The sequence below is a fragment of the Herpailurus yagouaroundi genome, unplaced genomic scaffold (genome assembly GCF_014898765.1).
Source record: "Herpailurus yagouaroundi ecotype Mexico unplaced genomic scaffold, PumYag 187, whole genome shotgun sequence".
NCBI classification, from domain to species: Eukaryota; Metazoa; Chordata; class Mammalia; order Carnivora; family Felidae; genus Herpailurus; species Herpailurus yagouaroundi.
Genome location: NW_024412418.1, coordinates 17005238 through 17021734, shown reverse-complemented (window position 1 = coordinate 17021734; position 16497 = coordinate 17005238). Strand labels below are relative to the sequence as shown.

At 43.1% G+C, this 16497-nt stretch overlaps 1 protein-coding gene across 17 annotated transcripts in view; it reads left to right on the top strand.

The window, feature by feature from the left end:
* The window catches only part of CD44 (CD44 molecule (IN blood group)), a 90996-nt gene that overhangs the window by 47048 nt on the left and 27451 nt on the right, over window positions 1-16497 (top strand). For 6 of the 17 annotated variants that reach the window (XM_040495447.1, XM_040495448.1, XM_040495449.1 and 3 more), the window contains exons 4-10: window positions 578-646; window positions 3085-3318; window positions 8031-8150; window positions 10253-10381; window positions 11929-12054; window positions 14415-14528; window positions 14985-15101. In XM_040495447.1, the coding sequence (XP_040351381.1) occupies window positions 578-646; window positions 3085-3318; window positions 8031-8150; window positions 10253-10381; window positions 11929-12054; window positions 14415-14528; window positions 14985-15101 (909 nt within the window). The remainder of the gene's footprint in view (window positions 1-577; window positions 647-3084; window positions 3319-8030; window positions 8151-10252; window positions 10382-11928; window positions 12055-14414; window positions 14529-14984; window positions 15102-16497) is intronic. The other 11 variants (XM_040495460.1, XM_040495461.1, XM_040495464.1 and 8 more) reach the window with 8 other exon arrangements.

Here is a 16497-nt window from a genome sequence, read left to right as displayed (position 1 = left end):
GTAAGCTTCCCAAAATGTATGAAGGTAAATAAAAATGGAAAATGCATCACAAAGGTCAGGGAAGTTCCTAGGAAACTTAATCAAGTTTCAGAAAAAGAAAACTATTTAGTTCACTTATATGCGAAATCTAAAAACCAAACGAACACGCAAACAGAAACGGACTTGTAAATACAGAGAACAAATTGATGGTTGCCAGAGGGGAGAAGGATGGGGGATGGGTGGGGATGGGTGAAACAGGTGAAGGGGAATTAAGAGGTACAAACTTCCGGTTCTAAAATAAGTAAGTCATGGTGATGGAAAGTATGATATAGGGTATGGTACAGGGAATACAACTAACATTGGAGTAACGTTGAAAGGTGACAGATGTCATGGTGAGCGCTGAGTAATGTGTAGACTTCTTGAATCACTATGTTGTACACCTAAAACTAATGTGACATTGTATGCCATCTACATTTCAATAATAAAAAAAGAGAATTATTTCAGAAAATGTTTAATAAAACCCCATACTAACCAACAGAAATCAGTTCTGCTCATAGTTCTTACTGTTCTCCTGCCTTTTTTCTTTGCTACCCCACAGCTCCGCCTGGAGAAGATTGTACATCGGTCACACACCTGCCCAATGCCTTTGAAGGACCAATTACCATAAGTACGTACCTCTTCGAACCTTCATTGAGTTTCTCCATTCTTGGGAAAGGGGTCAGGTGCATTTTCTGTGTTTCACATTTGAGCAGAATAGTTGTTTCCCTTGGCCAGGGTCACTGGCTGTGATTCACTGGCCCTTCCCCTTCTCCTGCAGTGGCTTGAGACTACAACTTGGTTGACCCCAACACATTGTTCCTCAAACTGCAGTCATTCGAAAACCACTTTCTTTTTGACGCCTCTGTGTACACAGAACAATCATTCCCTTGATATTTTGCGTTTAATCGGTCCATTCTTTTCTACTTAAACTATGTTCGTTTAAAAAAAAAAAAAATACCTGAAGATGGAAAACCCAATTCTTGATCGTAAGTAGAAGGTATCCTTAAACATATACTTAAAATGCGGGACAAATTAGGTCGCGTTCTTAAATTCTAGCTGCTGAGGCTTCTGAGTCTGAGCTGTGTTCTTTCTCATAGAAGAGGATTAGTAAGTCTCAGGGGGAGAGGCATTCCAGCCCCCTAAATTTTGTTTAATGGTAGTATGAAAGATAATTACAAAGGGCATAGATTTCCTGGTAGGGGTTTCAACATTATTTATACCACACCCACCTAAACTCATCTCGATTACCCCAAGAAGGAGGCGTCTGGCACTGTACGAGAACAGAAAATCTCAACCAAAATTTTCAGAGCGGTCAACTTATTAACCCCGACCTTCTGGCCTCTGAACCTCATTTTTTGGGGGAAGCGTCATAAGGTTGAGGAGGCCTGGTTTCTGCCTCCTAAGGACCAGACCCCTCAGTGTACAAGGGAACAGTGGTGGCAGTGGCAGAGGGCTGAGAATTCTTCCTGGCCGCGCCCATCCAGCCCCGCACTGTTATATAGAAAATTGTCCCTGACCTGTGCCTCAGGGAAGGAAAGGGAGGCCTGCACAGTGAGATGTGCTGTCTCAGTCAGGCTTGGTCTAGTTCCTTACCACCTGGGTGATCTTAAAGGAAGGACTTACTGTCTCTGAGCCTCAGTCTTCTCATCTGGATAATGGAACAACAGGTGAGATTTGAAAAGAAAGTGAAGAAAGGTAATATGTCTAATGTGTGCTTGGCCCATAGTCACGTTCAATAAACGTCCCACTTCCTTGGTGCTCACCAATGCCTTTCAAAGTCCAGACCTATCCGAGTTGCGTCATATTTTCTGATCAAATCTTCATTTGCAGAGATTATCGGGCTGTTCGAGACTTTGGAATATTTTTTAATTTATGTTTTACTGATAGTTCCACTTGGGCAAGCCAGATAGGTGGACAAAAGGAATATATAGTCCAGGGCAATATAGCAGAAAATAATTTCAGCTAAATGCACACTTGTGCGGTGAGTGGGCCAGACTTGACAAAGGCAGCCAGTCTTTTTCAGGGGAACAATGAAGGAAATCATTCTTGCATGTTCTCCTCCTGTCTATTCTAGGCATTGCCTTGTTGAAATCAAAGATTTTGAGCTTCAAATTTTTTTTTTTTCCTCAACGTTTATTTATTTTTGGGACACAGAGAGACAGAGCATGAACGGGGGAGGGGCAGAGAGAGAGGGAGACACAGAATCGGAAACAGGCTCCAGGCTCCGAGCCATTAGCCCAGAGCCCGACGCGGGGCTCGAACTCACGGACCGCGAGATCGTGACCTGGCTGAAGTCGGACGCCCAACCGACTGCGCCACCCAGGCGCCCCAGATTTTGAGCTTTATATGCCTCTGTGCTTCTCAAATTCAAGTTTGAATGTCACAGAGGACGGGCAAGGGCTCTGTCACTGTTGAGGCATGCTGATGTCTTAACCAGAGTAGGGGCTCATGAAGACTGACAACATTCGCCCCTTAGAAAGAAGGGGGCATTGATTCTTCATGGATTTGCAAATATATATTCCCTGTTGGGACTACTAACCTCTTTGCTCCGGCTTCCAATCCTTTCTAGAAACCGTTGGAATCAATAGCAACAAATTTTACATGTCCTTGAGAAGGGAGAATAGGGACCAGTGGGGAAATTTTCATTTTTTTTGAGACCAGCTAAATTTTGGATACTATGCTAAGCACTTTACATACAGTGCATCATATAGTGCTCATAACAGAAGGTAGTACTTTTCCCATTTTACAAATGACAGAAGTGAAATGAAGCCCGGTACCAGCTTTGTCGAGAGGCACACAAAGCTGGGATTCAAACGTGGACGCGTCCAAACACACCCTCTTTCTCCCGCCCCATTTCTAAGAGGCGGGGGTAGGCACGGGAGGGTACACTTTCTTAGTGCATCACCTACTCCCCCCACCCATCTAGCGAGGTAGTTAAGTATTGTTTTGCTTCATCACAAAGAAAAATAGCTTTGAAGTCACTGTCTTACATGATAATCCACAGTCTTGCTTAAACACAGAAAATGTCGGCTGTCAAGTTCTGAGAGTGCCTTCTCTTTCTCCCAGCCATTGTTAACCGTGATGGCACCCGCTATACCCAGACGGGTGAATACAGAACCAACCCTGAAGACATCTACCCCAGCAACCCCACTGACGATGACGTGAGCAGTGGATCGTCCAGTGAAAGAAGCACTTCGGGAGGCTACAGCATTTTCCACACCCACCTTCCAACTGCCTACCCGACCCAGGACCAAGACAGTCCCGGGGCGTCCGACAACCCAGAGAATCCCCCCATTACCAGTAAGGAGAATGAATCACTGTGCTTTCCGATGGCGATTTGTTTGCAGAAACGTCTCTGGTCTTCCTGAGTGACGGGCACTCACTTGTGTGTCGATTGTCTCCTGTCTCTAGAAGTTGGTGACCTCATGTGGGGAGGTGGACTATTAACGGTTGTCAGTGCCCTGTATGCATTGGCTGCTACCGCCTATAATTTTTGTCCATCTGCTTCTCTGTTTTGCTTACCTTGGGAGAAGTAGTGCCATTTTGGAAGTCTTTTTAGAAGAGTTTTTCTTGTTCTCTTGTCTCAGGGACGTGGTGACAACTCAAGCATGACACGGAAGCTGTTTTTATTTTTACATGTTTCTTTCTTGTTCTTATCCACCTTTGGATAAGATTGTTTTCATACAGCTGGGATCGTAATGCATGCATACCAGTCCATCCGCTTTTCTCAACCAAACCTTACATTTTTGTGTTTTAACTTGATTTATGCTGTTTTATTGATGGCGTGAGATTCAGTCACCTTCATCACCCGTGATTTACTAAACAGTCCCTTTGTTTTGGGTTTAAGGAAGCATATCTGAAGAAGTTATCTGATCAAATTAAATCTGCTTAAAAGTTGTATATCCCAGCCTGTAGAGGAAGGCTGTTAATACTTGCTTGAATATGTGGGTAATTCATCACGTTAGGACTGCGAGAGTGGAAATATGTAAACATTGTGTTCGATCTCATTGAGGGTTTTTTTTTTTGGTTTTTTTTTTGCCCTTTGTGCCCACTTTCACTGGAAAGTGTTTGCATCGCCCTCTCATCTCCTTCTTTGCTTTTTCCCTATGGTTTGTTTTAAAACAGGTTTTCAGATTGGCCGCGTTCCTTCTGTGGAGGATTACTCAAACTGAAACAGGGTCTCTGCCTCTTGGGCAGCTTTCCCAGTATGGTGTGGATTTTTCTTTCTTCCTGTCTATGGCTCTGGAGGGCTGGAACTCCGGTCTCCAAAGAGTGTGCCAGAAGTTCACTGCTTTGCCAATGCTCAAGATAGGGCCCTTTACGGTGCCTCGTCCCCCCAGAAGGCAGGGCAACCTTCAGAGCACGGTGACTTCATGTAAGGTTACTTGCTCAACAGTGTTTTAAATTCCTGTGAGCAGCTGGCTGAGGGTGCGTAACAAATAGGCGTGAGGTCGGCTTGTTCTTTGCAGATCCTTTGCAGCCTTTCAGGAAGCGGACGTTTTCAACCTGCCCGTGCTTTCCCAGATTACTGGCTCTCTGAGGATTGTGTCTCCTCGTTGTCTATCATCCCATGGATGACCCTTCTTGGGAGGGGCTTCGGCAAACCAAGCAGGCAGTGCTATTGGCTGCTTGCTACTTCTTGAACGCCCTGCCTTGGTAAAGTAACCCTGCTGAAGGTGCCTATCATCCGGGCACACGATTTTGTCAGACGTCGGCGAACATAACAATTAGTGGTCTCAGCAGGAGGCAAATCAAGTCTACTCTAAGGTACTATTTCCCACCGAAGAAGAAAATCATGACAAAATGTATCTTTTAGGAACTAGGCGAAATTCACACTCAAGCCATTATTAGCCTATGCAAAATAGTGAGTATTTCACGTGTGCTTTGGAAAGGCAACGGGGTCATTTTATGGACAGTCACAGCACATCTTTAAATTTTTATTTTTTTACCGTTTATTTATTTTTGAGAGAGAGAGAGAGAGAAAGGGAGCGCACAACCAGGGGAGGGGCAGAGAGAAGGAGAGAGAGGACCCCAAGCAGGCTCTACACTGACAGTGTGGAGCCTGATGCGGAGCTCAAACCCACAAACCGGGAGATCACGACCTGAGCGGAAGTCGGATGCTCAATCGACCGAGCCACCCAGGCGGCCCGCACACTGTTTAAAGGATTGCACATTTCCTGCTCAGGTTAGTTAGTCAGAAAACATATTTTGAGGACCTACTATGTACCAAGTCTGTGCTAATGCTTGGGATCCAGTGGTGAATACCATTAGAAAGTGATACTGAAGGGAGATAAGGATTAGTAAGCTAGTAACCAATATTTACTAAGTATTAAGCAATATTTGAAGTCTTCTCTGTGCCAAATGCTGCTCCAGTTACTCGGAACCCAGAGCTGGACTGACTTCCTTGGAGCCCCGCTACTGTTCAGAAATCAAGGAGAAGGAATGCTTTGAGACTTAACGAAAACATAGGATTTGGGTTGAGAAAAGAAGTGTTCTTCCCTCTTTTCAGAGCACTTAGCTAAGTTTTTCTTAGTAGTTCAGTAAGAGAAAGATTCCTTTATCCAACAGAATGACTCTCAGGTTAGAGTCACTGAAGTGCTACAGCATCCAAAAAGGCCAGTGGAAGCTCCAGATAAATCCATCTGTGCAAAGAAGGGTATCCAAGAAAACAATTAGGTAAAAACTTGAAAGCAGTCCCTGTTAGAAAAAGTTACCAGTGGTAAGTTCTTGGATAGACCCCATTATCTGAGGCCAGTGAGGAGATTCCCAAAGCTTCATGACTGTTGGACCAAAAAGGTAGAGCTTGGTGGGAGGGAGTGACAGCAAGTCCTCTGTAATGGGTACAGGAGGACCGATGTCCAGAGGAGGTTGGGCTGAGGACAGAGAAGCACGCCTTTAGCTTGGCTGGCTCATTCCTTCCTTAAGGGTCCTTAGTGGGTGGCTGCAGGGAAAGCCAACCAGAACAACCATCTGGAGAGGTTTTGATTCCCATCGGGCTTTTTATTACAAATGTGATTTTTGGAAGAGCCTTCCTGGAGGCATGTTGTCAGCCTCTTTTCTATTGGCGGTCTGGCATTCTCTGGAATCCAGAAACCTAAACCAACTCAGGAAGCAGCCTCTTACCTTGGAACACTCGATTTCCTTGTCTTCTGGGTGGCAAAGAAATACATACATACATATATATGTAAAAAAAAAATTTTTTTTTTTTGGTCTGGCATGGCCTACTTGGGTTGGGAAAATTGGAAACTCTGATGCTTCTGACTCCTTTCAGGAAATTAGAAGGAATCCTATTGCTATCTTGCTCTTGTATGTTTGCTTCCCATTGGTCTCTTCTTGGTCTTCTATACGGTGAAAGTGGCAGAAGGTCTCCATATTTAAAAAGGTTTCTGAGGGCAGAATGAGGTGCCTGAGAATTTTTCAGGGGGATGCTCAGGTTTATCTAGTGAAATTGGCTCCTACTCTCTCTACTCTGTGCCAACGTGTCTTTTGCAGCACAGAGCATATTGCACAGGTTGTTGACGTTTTCTGAATACAGAGTCAAAGTTTTTTACCTGGAATTAATGGACTTCCCATAGGTTCAGTGATGGGTCATAAGGTGTCCAGGAGCTACCTGAAATAATACGCAAAATTTTGAGAATGTGTATCTGTTGGATCACTTTTTTGAGGACAGGAGTCATAACTTATATCAGATTTTCAAAAGGGTATATAACTTGAAATGGCTTTTAAAGATCTCGAGTGGTTTAGCTGTTTATCCTGATGATCTTTGCTGTTCTTCTTCTACAGGGAAACATTCTCTTTTTTTATGTGTATTTATTTTTGAAAGAGAGACAGAGTGTGAGCTGGGGAGGGGCAGAGAGAGGGAGACAGCATCTGAAGCAGGCTCCAGGCTCTGAGCTGTCTGCACAGAGCCCGACGCGGGGCTCCAACTCAAACCATGAGATCATGACCTGAGCCGAAATTAAGAGATGCTCAACCAACTGAGCCACCCAGGTGCCCCTGCAGGGAAACATTCTAGACTCAAGCCCCACTTGAGAGTCAAATGGGAGATTTCAAATTGCACAATATTACTGATCGTCCTTTCTCTAATTTGAATAGAGTCCAGAATTTCTCGAACTTGGGCAGTCTCGTTTCTTTTCTGGAAACACATTCTGAATTAGAACTAAAAGTGACAGGAAGTGATAAATGGACACTCAACAAAGCTTCATCTGATTTCAACATTTTGAACACACACCCTTTGCAAAGCTTCTGCTCAAGCATAAAGCTTGACTTGAAGTTAATGAGTGTGGGCGGAACTTTGAAATGGCAGTTGTCATCAGAAGCTACCTGCATAAAGTGATAGACCCAAGAGATTACAAACAAGCATCTCTAAAGACACTCCAAAAATAAATGAACGAAAGCAACTTTATGAAATGCTGCATGGAAGATCTTCAGTTCATGGCTGGGTCGCCCCATCAAGTAAAATAACATCTCTTTTCCTTCACCGGTTATTAAGTTCCTACTTGGTTTTGCTCTGAGCTTGTGTTCAGAGGGTTCCATTTGAGAAATGAGTACCACTGAATTGATACCCGTGCAGAATTTGCATTTCTGGGGGCTCCTGGGTGGCTCAGTCGGTTAAGCGTCCGACTTCGGCTCAGCTCATGATCTCACGGTTCGTGGGTCCGAGCCCCGCGTCGGGCTCTGTGCTGACAGCTCGGAGCCTGGAGCCTGCTTCGGATTCTGTGTCTCCCCCTCTCTCTGCCCCTCCCCTGCTTGCACTTGTCTCTCTCTCTCTCTCTCTGTCTCTCAAAACTAAATAAACGTTAAAAAATTTTTTTTTAAAAAAAGAACTTGTATTTCTGATGTTGCTCTAAGATTCTAAGAGACGTTAGAAGACTGGAGAGATAAAAACAGGCCTTAATCTTCCTTTGGTAATCTCCGCTCTGTAATAGATACCGACTTTCTATGTATGTAGAACTGGGAGTAAAGGTTTTGTGGAAAGATCTCACTAAATGGTATTTTCATAATTGATCCAGTTACTTCAACTGTGCACTCAAACAGCCACGCAGCAGTTCAGGAGCAAACTAATTGGATGTGGTCCTGGTTGGGTAACTCACAGCCTAAGACTCAGGATCACACAGCAGCTGTGACAACAGGTAAACCGTTATGTCTTCTGTTTCTCCGTTGCCCTCAATGCCAAGTTTTTCCAGGTCGAGGAGAAGGACACCCATTATCCTGGAGAAATTTCCCACCGATGTTCCATCTCCTCCTTAGGGAGAACAGGATCTGGTACAGATCAGAGGGCCTGTGAATCTGGGGATACAAGTGGACACTCTTCTATGTTCTATTTGTTTTCCTTTTGGCCACATGCACATCGAATCAGAATTATTTTTCCTTCAGAAGCTTCAGTTAGGAGATTCATTCAGAATGTATCCTCTTGAAAAGAAGTCTCTTCCAGAGTGCACACTCCTACCTTCTGCCGATCTAATCATCACGGCCAGTGATAACAGAGGGAAATGCTGATTTATGGGTGCAAACTGTCACCCCTGTGCACTGGGGTGCACATCTAAATCCTCAGCTGTAAAGTGGAGGAAGTAACCTGTTGCTTTCTGTCGGAATCTAGGCCTCTAACCAGTTCCCTGGACGTTTGACTAAGTCTAAATCCTTGCAAAGTATTCTGAATTGAGAGCCTGTGTGGGAAGAGATTCCAAGTCTATAACAATGGGAGATTACAAGCATATCTTCCTTTATTAACTTTTGCTGATGGATGATATGAACCGTATTTCAAAATCACTGGGCATTCTTTCTGCAGAAGGAGGGCAGTAAAAATTGTCCTCTACCCTTGCTTGGCTTATAACACATAGAATAAACCGTATTTTTTATCTTGACAAATACTTCTGTAAGGAAAATAGTGTTGATGTTATGTTGTGATTACATGTCATAGTGGTTAAGGTAATGCTGGAGGGGGTGTGCAGAATAAAGCATATGCTGTTCTTAAATGTTGGCAATGTTTATCTTCATAGAACAAACATTGTGAAGGAAAAGGTCTTCCTTGTCAGTTCTTCATCTTGGGCCATTTCTGGGCTTTCTTAATAGCTGAAAAAAAAAAGATATCTAATCACCTTGCTTTTGTATTTGGGGATTTAATGATGGTTTCAGCCTCTCTGCCTGAGCTGTTTTTCAGCTTTTTATCTGAAGAATATGAAATATTCTTCCGGTGGACATTATGGTGGCAGAAATAGCAGTCTTGGGAAGTTTCAAACCAGGACTCTTATTTCTGATTTTGTTAGTGAGACCATTGGTTCACTTTGTGTCTGTCTTTCCTGACTGATTACCTTCCTTTCACAAATGGACTCAAAATGTCACGTTCTGCTTCGCAAAAATACGATGGTGGCGTAAAAAGTGGCCATGGGCAAAATCGCTAGCAGATCTGGGCACTAAATGGAAAAAGATGGAAAGGCATCTTTTTGCATTTTCCCCTTCATGTGGTATCCTTCTGTGCGTTGGGGATTGCTGGGGTTACGTGTCTAGGATTGCTGGTAGAAATATCATACCCTAAATTCATGGAGAATGATATTGGTTGGCCAAGATAGAGTGTGTGGAAGATTATGGGCTCAGACTCTGGAGAGCTTGGTTTCAGAATCATAGACTCTCAGATTTGGAGAGGATCTTCAACAGTTTCACTCAATCAACACTTCTAATCATTTGATCTGCACAATTTTCATGCTAAGCGATCTTTCTGACCGTGGGGAACACGATACTTTATGAAGAAGTTCATCGTTGGATAGTTCAGATTGTAACCTTTTTAAATCCAACATTTGGAAGAAAAGTCGTCCCCTGCAATTCTTGCCACAGGTCCTCGTTTGGCCTTTTGGGACCACAGACAAAAATTTAACCCCTCTGTGATGTTATAGTTTTTCAAAATTCAGAGACCGCTGTCACGCTCTTTTTGAGACCTCTCATTTGGCCTTTCTGACACCACACAAGGCAAGGTCTGTCCAGCACAGTTTTTTCCTCTTTAAGATGAGGATCATTAACCGGATGATATTTAAGGTCTTTCCATTTCTGACATTCTATGACCTGCAGTATGGGCCTCTAAAATAAGTGGAAATTCTGTGCTTTTTCTGTTTCTTGCCGCCATGTATATTACGTATAGATGACTCTCTTGAGTAGTGAAAGACTAAAAGTGTATTCAGGGCTACTTCTTAGGAACTGATAATTAACCTTTCAACCATCAATTCAATTATGGTTACAACAGCTTTGATGAGTTCTAGTGGCACAGCTTCCAAAACAGCAACCAAGAGGCGAGAAGCCCAGGATTGGCTTTCATGGTGGTTTCAGCCCTCAGACTCCGAGAACCATCTTCACACAACAACGATAATGGCCGGTAATGAGTTGTTATGATCTCATTTCATAAGATCTCTTGACAGTTCTTGAAAGACAGACCTCTTTCTCTGAGACAGATCTCATTTCATAACTATCTCTTGATAGTTCATTGACCTCAGGGATGCTAAGTCTAAAGTCCATTCTGGCTTCACAAATGTTTTGGATGACTTTTGAAGGATCATGAGCTCTGAGATCCGTGTTTGATTTTATAGCATTCATAAGCAGATTTCTTCTTTCTACTCTATAGAATTAACACAGCCCCGGAGGAGGCTAATAAGAGCACGGTGAAAGGGGATCAGGTCTCTCTTGATGACAGAACTGAATGTTGGCCCTGAAAGATATTCTAAAATAACAAAAGTCATTAAAACTTCTTGACTTTCCATGGGAAAATAAAATAGTGTAGCTAGAACTAGAAAAATATAGAAAATATCCATCAGTGGAACTATGCTTGGGGTAGACACTGATTGTAAGAAAACACAAATGTTTGCTCCAAAAGATAGCATGAATCTCATTCAAAATAGGGGCGCCTGGGTGGCGCAGTCGGTTAAGCGTCCGACTTCAGCCAGGTCACGATCTCGCGGTCCGTGAGTTCGAGCCCCGCGTCAGGCTCTGGGCTGATGGCTCAGAGCCTGGAGCCTGTTTCTGATTCTGAGTCTCCCTCTCTCTCTGCCCCTCCCCCGTTCATGCTCTGTCTCTCTCTGTCCCAAAAATAAATAAACGTTGAAGAAAAAAAAAAAACTTCAAAATATACGAAGCCCTTTTTCAGTAAAGAGACATCTTCTACAGCAACCAGTAAGAGGAGGCAGAGGGTTTGGTTTCCATCTTCTTTCCTGTGATGCATCCCAAAGGGAAAACATGAGAATTTCTCAAAATCTTGGCTCCAGTCCATTTTAGTCAACCCTTTTGGTTGACTATAATAATTGCCAGTCATGATCTCTCTGTTAATTGATTCACTTTTTTTTTCTTTTTTTATGTATGCCGCAGTGTTGTTGGGAATGGTAGTTCAGCTTTCCTTTGCATTCAGAGCTAGGGTGATGTGATGCTCTACAAGGTCAAAAATGAATTAACAAATCGTGAATACAACTATGGGATTGTAAAAATGATTGACAAGTGTTTAGATTCCAAAATTCTTCTGCAGGTGGCTGGACAGAAGAAAGAGGCACATGTGAAACCTTTCCATTCTATTCTTGACACCCTAGTTTTGATGGCACATGCTTGATTAATAAGTTAACAATCTGAAAGCAGGGAGGGGGGAGTGTTTACTGGCCTTTTTTTCTTTTGTGTCTTTGGTGGGATTATGTCCATATGTGTTCTCTTAACTTCCTTAAAGAGATCATTCAGTTGTAAAGGTCATAGCTGGTCGTTTTTAAACCTATGCATTAGCTTCAGAGACCAGGATGCAAGAATTTGGGGATACACACGTTAGATGTCTCACTCTGCTCTTACAATGTTGGGAATTCCATTATACATTCTGTGCCTGATTTTCTTCCTCTGTCAAATGGGTTGTTTGGCATCCAGTCCAGCCACTAACATAAGTCACCACAACAGGTACGGATTCAAATATCATCTCAGCAGGCTGGGAACCAACTGAAGAAAACGAAGATGAAAGAGACAAACACCCCAGTTATTCTGGATCAGGCATTGATGATGATGAAGATTTTATCTCCAGTACCAGTAAGGATAATCAATTACGGTAGAACCATTTATGCGAGGCTTACTGATTAACCTGAGTGGTGCCCAAGAGGGTCCATCTTGGAAAATAGTTAATGTGGAAAATGAGCATAAACCCATGACTGATCACACTTTAGTTATACCTTGATAAGATTATGAAGGAAGAAAAATGATTTCTTCTAATGGAAGCCCAAACATATTTGGAAGAGCAATGGGGCAAATAACTTTTCTAAAATTCCTAATGCCTTGGGTTCTTTCTGTTTTGGTTTATCTATTTAGAATTAGAATTGATTCAATTCTAAATTGAAGACTTAGACGGCCCTAGAAAGGCTTAAACGTTGGGAACCGGCATTCAAGAATGGTAATCAAAACTTGGTTGAAATCAAGGGAGCACATCTGGTTTTAACAAATGAATAGGGCACGAATAGGAGAGAAAGACATTGAAGGGAAGGACAAGTGTCAGCTGAGCTTTAACAAAGCGACGCCCAACTGTTAAAAACCATTGTGTTTCAGTAGTGAAACCGCTGCATAATAGTATCCACATTTGTGACAGTTGTAAAACTTTTTGAGACCAGAGATGGCAATTGAGCTGAAAAGCATCCTTAGAAAAAACAGGTAACGATCAGTCTAATATTCCACCAGGTGACGGGGTTTCCTCGACATATCTGTAATGATCTAAGATATTGCTGAACAGAGATGAGAATTCTGAACCTGTCCTTAGAGAAGGTGTACCTTTGCCATGAACTCTCCCAGGTCACTGAAGTTCTGTCTGTCCTATTGAAACCCGAGAGTACTATCCCCAAGTGGATAGCACCCAGAAAGGGAGGGACCCAAACAATGGCTTGGGCCCTGAGGCATCTGAGTATATGTATGGCATTGAAAGCCACAAATACTCAAGAGAAATAGAGAATACTCAAGAGAACGAGATGCTTGTAAGTGGTGTATTCTTTAGCCCGGACACCTCTGCAGAGCTTGGTCTATAAAACAAGGCAACTCTTTTTAATGACTTCAGAAAGAAAAGCAAATAACCAAGACCACAAGAACTTTATTTACTATTACACTGTATTCTGGGTTCAGGAAGTGGGCCCATCTTCCAGGTGGGGCCGTCAGTAAAGATATGGACTTGATACTTCAGAAACTCAGCTTTCTTGGGTGGTAACCCAAACCGATCAACCAGAAAAATAAACTGTGTGATCAAGCTCCTGGGGAAAACTTGCCTGGGTATTTTTCATCTCTGTGGCGTATTTTCCAATTTCAGTTCCCCTTTCTACTTGGCACCTGTGCATACAATTCTGCAGGCTGCCTTCTTTCTACTGTAGGGGTGTGTCAGCTGCCGCTTGTTTCATGCTTCTTGGGAATGTGGATAATGATTCGAAACCTGACGTGCTTAACTTGCGAAGTAAGGGCTGATAGCATTACAGTTCTGAAAAGAATTTTGTATCAGTGGAGTATCGAAATTAAGTTTGAAAGAGTTCGGGTGGATTTGCAAGTCGTATTTTCACAAAAGCAAACGATCCCGATTTTGTCATGATCCTTCTGTCAGGTGCCGTCTCCTATCCCAGCTCTATCGTCTTGGGTGACAGTATGAGGCTGCTGGTGGAAGTTTGCCTTTTTTTTTTTCTTTTTCCGGGGAGCTGCTGTGATGGTGGTTGGTTACCTACGGTGCTTTTGTACTGAATGTGCGAATCTCGTTTTTCCTTCATTGGCTGGGAATGGCTTGCTCATGAAATGCTTTGCCTGTGATGAGAATACCGTAGGTGTTTGTAACTATTCAGAAATGGGTAGCTAAATCCTTTGCTTGCTACAGGGAGACGTTCTTTCTTAGAATCGTCTGTAGGAAATCCGTGGCTGCTTACGGTGTTCCTTTCCCCACCAGAACTACTAATGAAATAAAGTGATCATCGTGGTATAATTTTCAGGTATCTCCCTCTTCAGCCTGAGGCTCTACATGTAATGCACTTGCCAGTGATACCAATTCCTTGGGCTTTCAAGTGCACAGGGCCGTTACGGACTGCATGGATGGGCAAAGCTCTGACGTTTTTGGGTCTCCTCGGTGGAGGGCTGGTGTTTGCAAAACTGTTCTTTCTTCTGCTGCAGCTTCTTTGGCTGCTTTCTCTGGAAAATCTCATGTTCTGACCCAAGCGTATTCTATGACAGAATGCAGAGGACACTGAGCTGCTTAACAGGGTGGCTGAATCAAGCTGAAGTGACTGTCTGCTTTCCCTCCGTTTCCACTCAACCATCTATGCAACCTGCTATAGATGATTCACTGCATAGACTAAAGAAGGGAGACATGTACAGAACAAGTGGTGGAGGCTCGAGAAATAACATTTTCCTAATTGCTTCAATCATCATTATCACAGTTTCAACCACACCACGGCTTTTTAACCACCCAAAACAGAACCAGGATCGGACCCAATGGAGCCCAGGCGAATCGAATCCAGGAGTGTTACTTCAGACAACTTCGAGGATGACTGGTAATGGGTTATGCATACTTAATTAAGGACTTTTTTCTCCCTCAAAGTCCGTGATGCTGCAAAGGTCAATCATCAGGACACAGTGGGAAATGTAGTTAATATCTCATCACAAATTCTTAACTTTGGCGAGGATACTCAGTTCGACCTAGGAGCCACTTACCAATCATACCATCTGGGCTCGAGATGCTTTATTATACAAATGAACCCATTAAAATGGTTTATGACGCTGCCCTTGACAAAGTGGTTAGAGTAGAATAACAGGTAATCATTAAGAAATTTCATGCCCATCGATTTTCTCTTGGGAGAGATTGGTGGAGCCGCTCGACGGTATTGAGCATAGATGCTCAGAGATACTGTTGAGGCAGGGCGCTATTAGATATGCATTTTAATGGAAGAACAGAACATCAAAGGTTGCTTGATAAAAAGTCACAGTGTATGTAACCATCGTCACGGCAGATGTGGACAGAAGCAGCACCATTGCTAATGGAGAAAGCTGGACCCGCGAACCACACTCTCCTCTCATTCACCATGAGCGTCATGATGAAGAGGAGACCCAGCATTCTGCGAGCCCAAGTAAGGAGGATGGTGGTCAGCAGTCCTGATTTAGATGAGTTTGCGAAGTCATTTCGCGGAATAGGGAAGACTCTTTTGTTAGACATTAGCCACATCTTCTGTTTCCATGCAGTAATTGCTTTTAGCCACAGAGCATGAAAAGCTGTCAAATCTATACACAAGTTTTAGAAACTGGAAGAAAAATACTGACTTGTCAGGTTGCCCGAAAGGCCAAAATGTTGAAAAAGTTAAAAATGGTTTTGAAATGTGCGTAACGTACCTGAGATAGGTTGTGTGTGTGTGTGTGTGTGTGTGTGTGTGTGTTAGAGATTCCTAAACGTTCCGTTTGGTGATTTGTGTGTGTTAATGGAAATGTGTGATGAACAGTGTATCTTTCCGTGCTGGGCAGAGGGGTCTATAAAGAAAGCTTGACAAGTGCAGCGGTCTTTGGAATCCTTATCATCTGTGAAGATCTTTGATGAATCTGGTTTCTTTCTTTTTTTTTTACATTTTGTTCCTCACTCCACTGTAGAAAGGCATCCCTTGTACCCTTGGAGGGAAGGTCAGTAGCTCATACAGACTGTATTTGAATGTCTGTGACTGCTCTTTTTCTGTTTTTAAGCCCAGAGTATCTTGGGGGGAAGCTTTGACGCTGTTACTTGTATTTATGTGCAAACGTCTCAGGTTTTCCAAAACAATCTCAAGTACCACTACTGGTCTGGGAGGATAAGACAAAAAAAAAGTAAGAAGTATATCCTCTTCTTTTGTCTCTCTGTCTTGGAGTCATGCCTATCATGTTTGGAACAAAAGAAGCTTTAATTCAGGATAACAGCTTGTAGCATCTTGAAAACTGCGGTTCAAGTGTCATTCTCTTAGCCTTGGATAGTCCGAACACAAAAATGTAAGAAACAGCCGCTTAGAACCCAAAGGGCAAAGCTATAGTTTGAGGGATGTCTCCAGACAACACAAGAAACATTTCAGACACCCACTAGGACATAGGTTTTAAGTCCTGGCCATTGTACTGAATATGCCCAACAAGCCTGCCTCTCATTACTTTTCCCAGCGGATTTTATTTTCGTGTGAGGATTACGAGCCGAGTTAACAAGAGTCTTCTGATAGAAGAAGGAAATGAGAAGCAGACGTCTCTTCAGAATGGGATTCCATTCCAATCCCCTTTTGGAAGCGAAGAGTATATCTTAGAATTGAAGGCAGTTTGTACTTAAAAAGCAGAAAGCTACTTAAGAGGTTTGGAATTAATGAGACCATTGTCGAAAGGTGGCGATGGGGGGCCAAGGGAAGAGGGGACATCATGACTGGCGCGTAGTTGAAAAACCAGATGGAACAGAACCTAACGGAGGGAAAGGGAAAGCAGTAACCATGCTAGCAGTTCTCTTATCAGTACTTACAAAACACAAAG